The sequence below is a fragment of the Stigmatopora argus genome, chromosome 8 (assembly GCF_051989625.1).
Source record: "Stigmatopora argus isolate UIUO_Sarg chromosome 8, RoL_Sarg_1.0, whole genome shotgun sequence".
Lineage (NCBI taxonomy): Eukaryota > Metazoa > Chordata > Actinopteri > Syngnathiformes > Syngnathidae > Stigmatopora > Stigmatopora argus.
The window spans coordinates 4069337-4085513 of record NC_135394.1 but is presented as its reverse complement, the minus strand read 5'-3'; the positions used below and the strand labels follow the sequence as shown (position 1 = coordinate 4085513).

The 16177-nt window shown below is 38.0% G+C and overlaps 1 protein-coding gene across 1 annotated transcript in view; it reads left to right on the top strand.

The window, feature by feature from the left end:
* sgip1a (SH3GL interacting endocytic adaptor 1a) overlaps positions 1-15697 on the top strand; it is a 43764-nt gene extending 28067 nt beyond the window's left edge. Inside the window, exons 12-24 of the mRNA XM_077606794.1 lie at positions 1120-1194; positions 1961-2710; positions 3649-3770; positions 4604-4751; positions 5842-5901; positions 8604-8663; positions 9399-9510; positions 10244-10399; positions 10865-11000; positions 11112-11314; positions 11455-11519; positions 12538-12702; positions 13160-15697. Coding sequence (XP_077462920.1) covers positions 1120-1194; positions 1961-2710; positions 3649-3770; positions 4604-4751; positions 5842-5901; positions 8604-8663; positions 9399-9510; positions 10244-10399; positions 10865-11000; positions 11112-11314; positions 11455-11519; positions 12538-12702; positions 13160-13182 — 2075 coding nt within the window. The 3' untranslated portion in view covers positions 13183-15697. The remainder of the gene's footprint in view (positions 1-1119; positions 1195-1960; positions 2711-3648; positions 3771-4603; positions 4752-5841; positions 5902-8603; positions 8664-9398; positions 9511-10243; positions 10400-10864; positions 11001-11111; positions 11315-11454; positions 11520-12537; positions 12703-13159) is intronic.
* The last annotated feature ends 480 nt before the right edge of the window (positions 15698-16177 follow it).

Genomic DNA, 16177 nt, shown 5'->3' with positions numbered 1-16177 from the left:
CCTTGGGCGGAATTGTAGACCGTGACGAATCAGCCCGATGCACAGCCTGCCACTGGGGCTTCTCAAGAGTGCTTTATTGTAGCAAGATAATATAAAACACAAACAAGTGAGGGAAGATCTACATACACTTGTAGACATAGCTTGTTTGTCAAGGTTTGAATGAGAAAGGTAATGTCATGCCTAATAGCCACTGAGAGTGCTTTGTCCCCATGTAGTTGGAAGAGAGGGCTAAAAAACCCGACTCAATGTTTAGACTCGCCCTCAAAATCCTGCCAGCGAAGGAGGTTAAAGAGAGTTTATTGCTAAAACTCAGCCATTCAGCAATGAGTTGTTTTCAGCATTTACTTCATTTATTTCAAAACAAATCATGAAAACACTTTATGGTACATTTTAAACGTTTCCATCCTTTTTGTATGGTGGTAAGTGGGTGTGCTATGTTGCATGGTTACTGTTTCCTGGGTCATCTTTCACCTTTTAGGTCATGTCCACGTATACAACATTTTCAATTTATCTCAAATGATTTTTCTTAGTGAACAAGTTGTTTTTATAAAAATCATGTCCAAACCTCTAGAAAAAAAAATCTCCACGTTTGAATTTATTCACTGGCTCTCAAGTCCATGCCAAAGCTATTGGCTAACTAGAGCCTACTGATAGCCAATGATATGCTAGAAAAGGTATTTAAACAACATAGTCAAATCAGTTTACTCCTGAATATTTTTATTGCAATAAAAAAAAATATCACTACTGTATCAGCATTGGCTGATATCAGTCAGTATCACACACTAATAGAAAATAATACATTTTACACAATCTAAACAATATGAGGTGTACACAGTTAAATTGTCTTAATATGCTGCACCAAATGGCAACAGCTTGAATATAAAATGTTTGAATGTTAATTACAAGCTAGTTAGAGATGAATGTAGAAGGGTTTTTTTAACAGTTCTTTTTTTGATAATCAAATGTGAATTTTTGTAGGAGGCCAGTGCAATGTGGACATGGCCTAATTTATTGTGGTTGAACGCTAAGCATTAAATCTGATCACATCATCCAAACTTTCATATTATAGTACAAATGTCGACTGATGTTTTTTAATTGTTTCACTGGCAATGTCTGCAGCTCCACCACCACTTCCACCGAAGAATGTCCCAACATCTCCTCTGACAACAGATGCTCCCTCTCCAAATGACACTGGTAACATGTTTAAGTTTTTAAATTCTGGGCTTAATTCTAATGATAGTCACAATCTTAGACTAACGATATTTCAATAAAAAGGTATTCACAATCTCAGACTAGAGATATTTCGATAAAATAAATATAGTGTATAGTTTTGTATTTGTACTGACCATGAACATTTCTTTGTAAACTGTTTAATCTGATGCGAACATTAATATTAGTTAATTTTATATTCCAAAGTTTTTTCAATGTACACTAAAACTACAAATATTCGGGAAGCGTACCAGCAAGTTCTTTAATGTGAATTCGGGTTTTCTATGTCATCCAATGTCTTACCTCAGGCTAATTAAGCCACATTGAGAATAATAAGTGATGAAGCTTAACATTTCACTCTTAACAAGCTGATCCTGAAATTTATATTTAGAAAATCTGCTTGAACAGTTTTAAAATGAATACATACTGACACTGTTTTCAATGCATTTGAAATGGAAATGAGTAAAACTACCTTTCAGGAATACAATAACTTTGATTTAAAAATGACAAAAGCATTTAAATGAATTGGGTTAAAGAGCTACATACTGTTAATTCATACTTCAATCAAACCAACACTGTTATATAAGAAAAGCTGTGGCAGGAACCTTAAGTCCTTGATGTCCATCTATTAAATTGTACTTTTTGTCACTGCCTTGTCTATTTGTGTTTCAGGGAAGCTCTTCCTTGTAAATACACAAAAAACTCCCGAACAATCTGTGATTAAAGAGTAGTTGTGTCTTTTTATGAACAGAAGCTGAGAATTCCACAAGAAAGACATCCATAGTTGACTTGGATAACTTCTTTGGTCCAGAGCAGGCTTGTTCTACAAAAGAGGATGCAGGTGACACCTGGGTGTGCTTTAGTGAGCAATCTACTGACCGCTCACCTCCACCAAAGGAGCCAGTACCTGCAGCTTCATTTTCCCCACCACCTCCAGAGGAATCAACAACACAATTACCAGCCTCTCCACCTAATCCAGAATTTCCTGCCCTGCCTTTACCTGTATCACCCCCTCCTATAGAAGACACAGCACCTCATCTCGCTAAACCTTCTTCAAAAGAGGTTCAGGTTTCCCCACTCACAATCCCCTCCTCACCTCCAGAGGAACCAACGGCACATTTTCCCACTGGCCCTTCTACACCCAAGGACCAAAAACAAGGCTCGCCTACCACAACGTCACACCCTTCACCTAAGGACCTCCCATCTCCAACTTCAACTTATCCACATGTTGATTCACCGACCAGCATCCCAACAGTTCCCAAATCAAATACGCCTCCATCATTGACTTCACCCGAGAAGGAATTGGTAACATCCTCTGTTCCACCGATCCAGACAAAGGATACAGATGAAACCAGAAACAAAGAGGATGAAGGTGAACGTGCAACTTCACCCAAAGATGCAAGTCAGGGAAACAGAACTACGCCTCCAACACCCCCTCCTCCAACGTACCGAGCGGTGGTCTCATCACCTGGTCCAACTTCAGTAGGTGCAACGACAAGTGGTAAGTTGACTGAATTTTTTAAATAGTCATTTTTAAGTGCAGAGAACAAACCAATATTGCTTGTTTCAAAGGGAACTGAGCTGACCGAACAATTGATTAACAGTAACCGCAATGTATAAAAAGGAAAAAAGTTACCCTGAAAGCTTTAATTTTATTGTGTAAGCATTATTGCTGACTTTAACAAGTCAGGGATTCACATATGGCGCATCCCATAGTTTCAACTTTTCAGAGTAAATACAATAAAAAATCAGATTTGAATCAGGTAAATGATTACAACAAAGCATTTGTCTCAGACCTGTGAGTCAGTAGCCAGAATTCCACCATGCGGAACCCCCCAAAAAACGATATTAAAATGTGTGTGCATATTTCAGCTAAATTTGTGATTTTAAAAGATTATATTATAATTAGATAATTTGTCATTTTAGCCCTTCAAGCCATACTTAAATTCAGGGCTGTTAAATCAATTAAACAGTGGGCCAAGAGGGTATTTTTTGTTTCACCCAATACATATATCACAGAAAGTGTAAACAATGATTTTTCAGTTGAAACAAGCAGCATTTGACTTCAATCTACTGATTACACTTGTACGAGATCAGACTGATGAAAAGGTGTCTTCTTCATTGGTTTGAAGGGAAACCAACTTGGCCAACTATGGCCACCAGGCGTAAGACAACCTAAATTGGTGGCCAGCCAATCACAGGGCACAAGGACACAGACAACCATTCACGTTCACATTTAGAGTTCAAACAGCCTTACCCTGCATGGTTTTGGTATCTGGGGTGGAAACCAGAGTACCCGGAGAAAAACTCATGCAAGCCCGGGGAGAACCTGTAATCACACAGGAAGGTCCAGACCTGGGATCGAACCCTCGGTCTCAGGACTGTGAAGGTGATGCAATTGTTACTTCCAGTAGATTAAACACACTACACGTTTTACAGGTTCGTCCTCTCCAGTGCGACCTGCGACGCCTACAACAGTCAACCCCACTCCACCCCCTCCTCCACCCCGCCCCCCATCAAGACCCAAACTTCCTCCAGGAAAGCCAGGTGTAGGAGATACTGTAAGTATATTTCAGATTTTCAAAATTATATTATTTTGCTACCCATTTTAATCTGGACACAAGTGAAAAGCTGTTTACTGGCCATATTTAGGTATGCAGTACCTTGTCTGTGTCATGGCCCGTATATTTGACCGGATTAGAGTTTTTCTTGTAAATGTAGAGAATAGTACCACACATCTGCTTCATTTAATCATTTTCATGAATTTTATTTTGCCATCACAGACAACTATGAAAAGAAAGCCTTTGCGATAGATAGTCTAACAGTTTTACACCCTATCTTTGCACCTTGGAACATTATTCATTCTTTTTTTTTTAATGATACCCAATTTATTTTCTTTTGTTCCAAGTGAGCAATGCACTTTACTTTTCAGAGTCTAAGGCACACTTAAAACCTGTTATGACATATGTATACTCAACACATTATACAACACACCATACAAGATGTAAAATATACATAATATCTTAACAGATATAAATTAAGATTGTGCTCGTATATATTGTTTACACCAGGGGTGTGATCGGTCAGGCTTCTCGGGTGTGAGGCGGTTGTAATTTCCAAGGACTTGGTTTGATCAGGGCTGACCCCACTGACAGAGGCGGGACCCCGCCGGTTGCAGGTTTTTTTTTGTCGACCTCTTGGAGCGAGGGGCTTCATAAAGGGCCGGGTAACATTTGTTTGTATTTAAAGATGAAAAAACAAAAACTAACATCAAAAGAAGAAAAATATTTTACTCCAAAGGACAAAGATTCCATTTGGTTAAGGACAGTTTACCTTATGTAAGGTTGATTTAATTGTTTAAAAATGTATTGTCCCCCCTCCCACTTCTCACCAGAATCGACCATTTAGTCCACCAATTCATTCAGCAAGCCCGCCTCCAATTGCACCTTTGGCTCGGGCAGAAAGTACTTCTTCCATCTCCTCCACCAACTCCCTGAGTGCTGCTACCACTCCTACCGTCAGTAAGGACCTCTCTGTATCAGGTTTGTACATCGTTGTGTGTCCCTGAACTTTGCTGTCAATATAGTGCATGGCTTAACATATTATTTAAAAATCTAAACAGTTTTTCCCCATCTTCAAAAAAGTCATTGTTTATATTTATTAGTAATAATGAAGACATTAGTACATAGGAAATAGTATTGAATTTATTCATTATTAGTGCCGTATGTATTTTCTAGTCACACTTTTTTCGTAGTTTGCCTGGGCCTGTGACTTACACTCAAATGCGATATACTATATATGCAGTCTTCCCTCGATTATCGCGACTTCAGTTATCGCAAATACACTGTTTTTTTCTGCTGTTTGTTTATTTATTTTTAAAGTTCATGAAAATGTGAAAATACACACTGAAACTCATAAACTCAAGCCACTCTTGCACCGAAAAAAAGGGGTGACCCTACTTCGCAATTTTTCGATTATCGCGCCCATGTCTGGTCTACATTAACTGCGGTATTCAAGGGATTACTGTGTTTATTTTTTTCACTGACAGCCAACAGCTTATGTTGTTTTTTAGGCTGTAGTCATTAAAGAAGAAAAAAAATCTCTTTATGTTAACATTACCAGGTGCCGATTTAGTCTGTTGTTCTCTATTTTACTATTACTTACACATATTTGATGTTTGGTCTTGGTATTTGATTATTTAAGAAACTGCACCCCCCCCCTCAATTTAAAGCAACTTGTATATATTTTTCCCTTTCAATTGTGCATTCTTTGGCCAGTGTGACTTGTAGTCTGAAACATATGTTATGTTACTACTAAAAGGAGTGGCAATTTTTAATTTGAAACAATCTCATTAACAATGTCAGTTTTCCGATTTGCAACAAAACAGAAGGATAACAACGAATTTACAAACATTGAAAGTAAGATAACTAGATCAAGATTCCTACTTGCAAGCTCATTTTAAAAATCGATTTTTAATCAGTGGAACTCTTAAAGGCAGAAACGCAGAATGGAGATTCTCAATGTATTTATTTATTTTTCTCAATGTTATTTTAAGTTTTCATGTGTTATTTCAGTCATTTGATTTGCTCTTTTTTTCCTACCCATGTTTTTATTTGTCCTTTGGCTTGTCAGAAGACGATGCTTATGTAGACAGGCTGCCTTCATTTGAGAGACATTTTGATTCGTTTCCAGGTACAGTAGGGATGTCATCATGGAATTAAGGGGGGGTGTGGCCTTATTTAATATTTTTCACCAGCATTGCACATGAGAGAGTTAAATCAATTTATTCCAGTACATGTCATTGAAATTTGTGTCAGTAAACTGGATGCTTGCATCGCTCTTTGGCAGTTGCCTAATGGTGTTTGGTAGTTTAAAAGCTGTGTTGGCAATCAAAATTAATATGGCTTTTTGCTCCACATTTCCAAATCACAACGATACTATGTGTGGAAGATGAAAGCTGCCCCTACCAAGCTGAAATACCATAAAAATTCTCCAAATTGCCCATCTGACAAACTGAGACATTTGTTGAGGCATTGCCAAAATTTATGGTCTACATAATATTCCATGTATTTAAAGCTGATACTCGTGTGTGTGGTGGTAGCATCTGTTATAATTAGTAATTTTAGACATAAAAAAATAGATTAACCATTCCTTATTGGGTATCACGGGGCAGTTGAAATGGTAAGTAGTAATCTCACTCTATATCCATCCATTCATTGTCATACACTCATCTGGGATTTTGTTTAGTTTGTGGGTGAGCTGGTATCAAAGAGGAATCTAGATTTCCCTTTCCATAGCCTTTTCTTCACTCACTTATGAAAGAAAACAAACGCCTGTCATTGCCCCTAATAGACACTAACCTAAGGATTTTTTCTCATAAATGTAAGAAATACCACACCCACCACACAATTTTTAAATGTAACTGTTATTTTTTTCCCTTTGCTGTTGTCATGGCAGATCTCTCAAAAACTTAAGTATTTGGAACAGCCTCCCATTTTTATGATCCATTTTCCTTCAAGCGTGTTATTATATTTTGTTCTCCTTCAGTTGCATCGTGTCATGCCACTTGTCATGTATGACGAACACAAATCTCCCTAGTATGTCTTTGAGACTTGAGTTTCACCACTGCACATTTGTAGCCCCCACCATGTTACCATGGAAACCTGCATTCACTAACACACGTACTGTAGTGTGTATTCAGAGTGCTGTACAGGCACTCTCAAATGCCTTTTCTGAATATGCACTTGTATGTGTGCCCTTGAGATCATATGTGCTGGGTTTTGCTTCTCTCTCTCTCCCTCTCTCTTCCTTCTCTTTCTTTTTCTCTCTGTCTCTCACTCTCTCCCTTTCTCTCTTTTTCTCTCTGTCTCTCACTCTCTCTTTCTCTCTTTTTCTCTCTCTACCTCATCCTCTCTCTCTATCTCTCCCCCTCCCTCCCTCTCTCTCTTTCTTTCTCTCTCTCTTTCTTTCTCTCTCTCTCTCTCTCTCTCTCTCTCTCTCTCTCTCTCTCTCTCTCTCTCTCTCTTTCTCTCTCTCTCTTTCTCTTTCTCTCTCTCTCTCTCTCTCTCTCTCTCTCTCTCTCTTAAACCTTACCCTTCCTTTCAGATCTGTCAATCCAGTAAAACACAGCCTTTTTACCCTCCCTCGCCATCTGAGCACCTGCCATTTTGTCATTTTCATGAGGCGCCATGTACTGCTCCCTTTGTCAGCCACAGTTTGTGTTTCAATCACCAAATCTTGATTTACATCTCACAATATACATCGTAAGAATGGCTTGCTAAATTTACATGAATTACTCTGTAGTTCCTCTCTAGATGGTTACCACTTGACATAAAATCTCAATGAAACGGAAATGACTAGGGCTGGGTATTGCGGCTTGAAGAGAATCATCCAATACGACAAAGGCATATTTCAATATACCTTACAAAATATTGAGCAATGCTTCAATGCTTGTCGATCTTACTGATGTTTACAGATAAATAAATAAAAACATGAAGATCTATGTTCAATTTATTGCATGCAACTAACTGCAAATCAATTTTAGGAATTATAACTTGCTAGCTCTATTCAGTGGTATCAAAAACATGAGTCTGCTGACACGCTAGTAGTGGAGTCTTATAAGAATGCCCCTTCCTCATGACCTAATGCTGGATTCCCCCAACATTGCTTCAAGGGAAGACATCTGTGGTGTAGAGAAACATGAAATAGTAGATCTATATGTATGGTGTGATGCTCTATTCTCCAAAATCCAAGTTTTAGAGTTTTTTTTTAATTTATAGCCTAGATTTATGGCATAGCCTCAGTAACATCTAGCCTTAAAAATTCCACAGCGATCTCCATAGTTTGTTTTGCTCAGGGTTACAAGTTATGTGCTTGATAATCAGTTTTTCTTGCACAAGTCTGTGCAGGTTTCATTGCTGCCTCCTACAGGCCATCGCTAGGCATTGCATTCAAAACCCTCATCCATTTTATCTTGGAACAGATCTGCTGACAATGTTCACTATTGTTACATGATTAGTGCAATGCACTTTATACACAAAATACAATAGAATCAAACTTGGATTATAAAATGTAGGAGTGTAAATATTCTCATGCTGTATTCCACTGTTGGCATTCAACTCGGCAGCAAAAAATATCCATGTCCATATTGTCCCATTGTGTTCCATCATGGCTGCCGTGGTCCTCACTCCCCCATCCACACCCGCCGGCTTCTACCTATGTTGTACCTCACAGTGACGTGACAGACCTGCCATGTGAGACTCACGCTATCCTTCTCTCCTTCCCCTCTCACCCACCTCCTTGAATTCCTTTCTTCCTATTCATCCCCGTCCTCTACCACCCAACGTCCCATCCCCACCTATGTACTTCAACCCCACCTCTTTACCCCTACGCAGAGAATGACCAGCCATCCCTTGTATGGTTTGACAGAGGGAAGTTTTATTTAACGTTTGAAGGTAAGTTATTTTCTGCAACAGGGCTAATAATAGTGCTAACGCACACTCTTTGAGGCTCATTTGTGCAAGCTTGGTTGCTGGCCTGACCCCACTTTCCTCCTGTCTCCTCGACTTTTTCTGTTCCTGAAAAAAAATGACTCCCATCTCTCTACTCTGCCGTCACTAACATGTGGCTAAGCCCCATCATAAGCAACGACTAATGCTGTGGTCTCATTTTTACAATTTATTTCTTCTTCTTGATTCTCATTACATATGCTTTGTCACATTTTGTGCATTTCACCCGACCTCTTGCACCATTTCCTTTCATTGTTTATCTTTTTTTTAGTTCCTCCTAGTACTGTTCTGTGTTTGGATTGTCTCAAAACATTTCAATTTTAACCAAAAAAAAAGCTTGCACATATTTATGATAGCCTCTTACTCAATCGTAACATGAACAAATGTTTAAAACAAATATAGTACTTACTACATGTAAATAATTTATTCACAATCAAAGAGCAGAGAGGAATTAGTAAAAATACTGTTTATACTACAAAATTCTCTATTCTTTGCACCTTAAGCTTTTGTTGCTCATTTTGTCCATATTTGTTTTTGGGTTGTTGTTTTTCCAGCATGACTTTAAAAGATATACTACTTCTCTTATATATTAAGTTTATTTTGCTGCAGAAACTAATACATTATTTACAAATAAAGTAGAGATCATTTTGATGTATTAATATGTGATGCTTGTTACAATAGGCTGCTCCAGAGGGCCGAGTCCGCTCACCATGGGTGCTCAGGACACGCTCCCTGTGGCTGCTGCGTTTACCGAGACAGTCAATGCCTTCTTTAAAGGGGCCGACCCTGGCAAGTAAGTCGATCGGAAGCTTTTTACTGATTGTGCTTTATTAGTCACTAGAGTTAACTTAAAAAGGGAGCTCCCGAGAAAGCGATAAAAGTGTTAGATCTGTAATACAACTTCAGGAACACGTTAAGAAAGAGTGAGATCAATTTAATAGGAAATAGGTTTATTACCAGACTGCAGGATGGGGAGAGAGCTCGAACAGCTGTGAACCGTTCAGTCTGTTGTCCTTGCAACTCTCTCCAATGAACAGTGGGTCAGTCTTTTTATAGGAAAACAGAGTATAGTATAGTTTATATGACAACAACCAAACTCTGGGCAAAGTCTGATTAATTAGTGTCAATTCTCCATGACAACGACCAAATTTTGGGCAAAATCTGATTAATCAGTGTCAAGTCTCCATGACAACGACCAAACTTTGGGTGAAGTCTGATTAATCAGTGGCAAGTCTCCATGACAACGACCAAACTTTGGGCAAAGTCTGATGAATCGTTGTCAAGTTTCTATGATTACAATGTTTCTATACTTACAAAATCTGATACAATATGAACAAGCAATTGCCAAGCATCTTTGTCATCTTATCTTACAATCTTATCTTACAAAAAGCACGACCAAGAAAATGATGTCATGTTGCGGTGGATGCATGTTCCCATAATGTATATTCGTGCTTTGAACTTTTATTGTCTTCTATATTTTCTTTCTCTGGTAGAGTTTTCAATAACCCTTCCCTCTTCTCTCCCAGATGTGTTGTGAAGATCATAGGTGAGATGGTTTTGTCGTTTCCAGCGGGAATCACACGGCACTTTGCCAATAACCCGTCCCCCGCCGTGCTAACCTTCAGCATAACCAACTACAATCGACTGGAGCATGTGCTGCCTAACCCCCAGTTACTCTGCTGGTAAAGACACTATCGTACACTCGGGGAAATTAATCAACCATACATTTCTTTCCTGAATGCAGTCTCAGCAAACATACATTTAATCTGACAGCGAAGCTGAATCCCTTTGCAAGTTGTCCAAAGCTCAGTAATACATCAACTTATCCATTTGTTTTCTGATTGTACTTCAGTTTTTATATTAAGTTATTTTTTTCTTGCATGTAGAATAAAAAGCATGACATAATTTAGGTCATCAAGAAGGTTCTCACTCATTGTTTTTCTTTTTACCCTTTGCCTGCAACAGCGTGAAGGGGTTCCCCTTTTTACAGAAATTGTACATAATTGGGTGAAACCCATTTCATTTCTTGATTCATACATATTTAATTGTCATTTTGCATGGAAGTATAATGCTGAAACGTTTTGCTAATTCATTGTATTTGTTTAAAGAGAGTTTTGGAAGTTGGTTATGTTTTATTTTTTTGCCAGTGACACCGTCACACAAGCCAGGGCTGATGCCAAGGACTTCTGGGTGAACATGCCAAACCTGATAGCTCATCTAAAGAAGGTATCAGAGCAGAAACCACAGGCAACGTACTATAATGTGGATATGCTGAAGTATCAGGTGAGCGGACAAACAACAATCAACTCAATTAAAACCAACAACAAAAACTTTGCCTTATATGATGTTCTGTAAAAAAATCAATACAACAAATGACTTATTGACATATTGCAGGTATCAGCGCAGGGTCCCGTGTCAACTCCTATTAATCTGGCCGTGAATTGGCGGTGTGAACCCACCAGCACAGATCTGAGGATAGACTACAAATATAACGGCGAGGCCATGTCAACACCGATGGCGCTTAACAATGTCCAGTTTCTAGTCCCAGTTGATGGAGGCGTTTCCAAACTGCAAGCTGTATTACCTCCAGCTGCATGGTAAATACATTTTTGCTTTAGGACCGCTTCCAAGTTCAACCCAGTGCAACACCGCACACATAAATAGGTTGAAAGACTATTAATAAACTAAGCTCCCTCTGGCTGTGCTTTATTGGACTAATGCCATGTTATCCTGACAGGAACGCAGAGCAGCAAAGAATCCTGTGGAAGATTCCGGATATCTCACAAAAATCTGAAAATGGAGGTTTGTTCATGGGTTGTTCTATTTATTTGGGGGTCAAAATGTGAGCTAGGCAGTAATAGTGAAAAAATTATAGTTAAGTGGATTTAAAAAAATAAATTTTAAAAAAGTTATACGATATCTTTTAGGAATCTATTTTAAAAAAATAAATCGTATTGCACAGAATCCATTTGAAAAAGTGCTATTCTGCTGGTTCCTTGTGCAAATGAGGTCTTCAAATTTGAAAAAAAAAATGGTAGAATGGATGTTACACACAATAAAATTAAATTGTTATTTACTACATTTTCATTTTTCATCATCAATTGTCATCATTTGTGACATGCAAAAACAATTTGGTGTTGTTCAGATAGAAACCATAATTCGGTCATGTTTACGTTCTTCTACTAATTTTATCCAAAAGGATAACATTTTACCAGTACAGATAAAAAATATTTTTAAAGACTGTAAAACTGTAAAAATAATTTGTACATTTTTGTTAAATAAGTGATAAAGTCATCTGATATCTACCGAATAATACGTTCTAAACAGAATACTCTTACACAGGCTCACTCACCTTTTAGACCTCTTTTTACCTTCCAAATATTTACATGAACTCTTGTCAAATGTCTTTTTTCATTTTATTCCAAGGGGTGCTAAAGCAGTGGGTTTCAAATGAACTTTTGCTACAGCAAAATAAATGGTTAATTTGCTGCTTAGTAGAAGCCAGAAATGTACTCAGTTGAAGTACATAATTTGCATGAGTTTATTTTATGTTTTATTTTATCTGTTGCTATTTTGCTGAGAGACTAAGGGGACATTTTTAACATTCTTATTAAAGATACATTTTTAAATTCCTTTTGGGAAAAACCAGTGCCTGTGTAATTTTTCATCAGTTCATTTCTTTCAATCTGCTCTAAGTATACAAAAATATTTTTAAAAAAAAATCTTAACAGGAAAAAAAAGTAATTACCCATTTTCACCATAATTTCCCATTGTGTCTAACTACTTAGACTTCTAACTGCCCTTCTGCATTTTTGTGCAGGTGTGGGATCTTTGCTAGCCCGCTTCCAACTAACAGAAGGACCGAGTAAACCAGCTCCACTGGCTGTACAGTTCACGAGTGAGGGCAGCACATTGTCAGGTTGTGATATTGAACTGGCTGGGCCTGGGTATCGTTTCTCACTTGTCAAGAAGAGGTTTGCTGCTGGTGAGTTTGAAAGCGTGAAGCTTTTTCTGTACTCTGTGGTGTAAGCGCTCTCCAAAATGCTGATCACTCTTGTTGAATTATAATATACCAATAATATATTGGTACTGAAGTGACTTAAATAACCTAAGCTGTAAAAGAAAAGATTTGGTTTAAACCTGCTCAGTTTGTTTTAATGTAGAAGGATCACTCAGCCAAAAAGTTGAATCCTCATTCATTTGCGGGAATTTACTGTTCCCACACGTAGACATTGGGAATAGTAAAAATGATTCTAAAACGCTACGGAGGGTTTTGCGGACTTGTTAGAGCAATTCCAATGATAAATGACTTTTGGAGGATCTGGCAGGGTGAAGGAAATTTGAGAATATTAGTCAAGGGGGAGGGCTAAAGTATAAGTAGTCTTATTATCTCCATTATTAACCATAGAGTTAACCAAACTCTTTTGTTGATGGCCCTTTAGGAAAGTACCTGGCTGACAACTAAATCAAGAACAACACTGCTGAACAAATGAACTTCAGGGGAAACAGAATAACACAGAGGGCAGGTACACATTCCTTATTCATCTTGTCAAACAGAGCCCAGGACTACAGCAAAGCCAGCAGTGTTGTGATATTTTACATAACATTCTGAAAACATTGTTGATCATGTTAAATTGGTATTACTTTTTTAAAGATTATTATTATTAGGTTCAGTTGGCTGGCATTACGTTGCTGGGATCTTTCCTCTTTTTTTCCCCACCCAAGTCTGTGCCTCCGGGAATTGTGTGCTTACTCACCATCTAGGTTCTACTCTAGATGACTTGACAGTAAAACTACTTAACTGGAGCATTATCCAAAATCGGAACGGTTCAAACTCAGATCCGAGGCAACACTCATTCGTTAGCGCAAAACTATGTTATCAGTCAAAATTCCCCGTATTGGACCTCTGTCACCATGCATTATTTTATCGTGTCAGGTATTTTTCCATTGTCAGATATTTTTTGACACATGCCCGTACACCAAGTATGTCTTGTTCATGCTTTTGTTCAAGAAGCAAGAAACCAAGCTATTCCCTCTGTTTCGAGGGGGTCGTACTACTTGGGATCATATTAATGATATTCTTTTGCAAGCCAAATGCACTGAACAGTTGCTCCACCTGTGTTCGTTCCTCTTTTTTGGAATCATGGAGATGTTTAAGATGTGCAGGCAGCTGCAATGACAAACTAATCTACTCATGATGACATTGAGAAAGTGTTTTCCTTTAAGAACAAAGACGTGTACAAAGTGTCATTTAAGGTCGATATATATATTTTAAAGGGCATTTGGTGTTTTTCCTCGTATTGTCACATAGCCTTTCTGTTGTTCCAAAAGCAACAGTGGTAACTCCAGATTACATGACAGCGACCTATTTTTTTTTTAATTAATGACATAATTTGTTGTATAAAATGTTTATTTGATTAGATTTTAACCAGTATCACAACCCCCGAAAACCCCTGAAAAGTATAAATATTTCAACTCTTTTGTTATTTGTGTAGTTGAGTAACGTGTACAGTATAACGTATAATTTTTGAATTCGTTTCAGATATAATTTTTTAATTCAAGTGCAACAGAGGTTTTCGAGCTATATATGTATATATATTATATGGGTGGGTCTGGTAAGGTAACTTAATATGACAAATCTTCTTGAGGATGCTGTGTTTTGCTTTGTGAAAGCAGTGTTAATGTAGACGTAAGTTAATCATGGGAAAGGTTCACATTGAAATGCAAATTTACGTTCATGCTAAAATTTCGATGAGGATCCATGGCATCCATTACTGGTAATCATTAATCCGCCATCATGAATTATTCTTACAGTTTGACAACCACTGCTCTATTTTAGGCCAAATAAGACAGTGTACTCAAAAAAGTGTATCTATGCGTTGCTCTTTGAAAAAATAAAGGGAAGTGAATTTACTGTATCACCTTTCCTGCATCTCGACTCTCGTCACCACTACACTTGGCTACCTTACTTTTCTCTCCAGATTTGATTTTGCAAATTCCATTTCAGCCAGCAGCCTGTTCCTCCATAACCCGCTTGAATCCATAGCTTTATTTTACATAATTGTAATGGTCTCTGTGAGATGACATGATGAGGTTGTAGAAGGAGGTTAAGTTGACCAAAATGCTTTGTGTGCGTGTGCGTATGTGTGTGTGTACACTTTCCTTCAACTCTATGTAAATGAGAACAAGGGGAATATTTTTAATGCTGATTAAAAATAGAAAAATATTTTATTGTTTATTGTGGGGAGGGAAGGAAGGGAAAACTGTGCCGATAGTATTGTCTATCTTCCTGAATGCTCATTGACAAGCATTCTGAAGGCGAAGTGTATATGTAAGATGTTACCCAAACCTACGGTATTGTCTTGTATGTCAATGTTGTGCTAAATACACCCAAACATGGTCTCGTAAGGTCTGTTGTAGAAACATCTTAAACTGGGTATAGAGCAACAAAGCAATTATTCAGACATCAATGTTTGAAAAAAAGTTTTTTGGTCTTGTTTTTGTTTTTGAATTATCTAGCCAGTAGAAACAAACACACTTCTTGTTTTTGGACAGAACAGACAGAAAGTAATGTGTTTTGGTAAATATCAAAGAAATCTCCTAATAGTCTCTTCAGAATAATTTCCAACAGCCCCAAAATATAACAGGTTGCCAATCATTTATCACTCATCTCAGTCTTTTAATGTAAAAATAGACAATCTTTTCCAGACTCTTCTCTGTAGTGAATATGTCCTTCAGTAATTCAACATTGCTTGTAGAGCATGCAGAAAAAGCAGGGCAACCTTTGCTTCCAGATAAATCAAAGATGATGTTTTGTGCTGTGTACTACTCACTCACTGTCAACAAAACTGTTGTTGTTGTTTTTTTCCTGCGTGCTGTGAGGAAGTATGCTTTAACATCAAACACGTGCAAGTTCAATGCTAAACTGCAAACTTATTTTGCTTCCTTCCAAATTCAATAAAAGTCCTAACTACATGGAATGCTTGTTTTTCTTCATTGTATGTATTGTGGCTGATCTAACAAATCACATATACCTACCGTCTCACTAGAAAGGAATAGTCTATAGCACAGGTGTCAAAATGGCGGCCCGGGGGCCAAATCTGGCCCGCCGCATCATTTTGTGTGGCCCGGGAAAGTAAATCATGAGTGCCGACTTTCTGTTTTAGGATCAAATTAAAAAACCCACACAAGCCGAGGGAGAACATGCAAACTCCACACAGTTAGGTCTAACTTTGGATCAAACCCAGAACTGTGAGGCCGACGCCTTAACCCCTCAGAGAGAACTGACCTGGGATCGAACGCAGATCTGTGAGGCCGACGCGCTAACCACTCGGTCGCCTTTTTCTCTTTTTGTTCATTCCAAATATGTGTCGTAAAACCAGACCTAGGGTTTGAATCCAGAACTACCTGAATTTGAGAGAGATGTACTAACCACCATGCACTAAATTCCCAATGTCAGA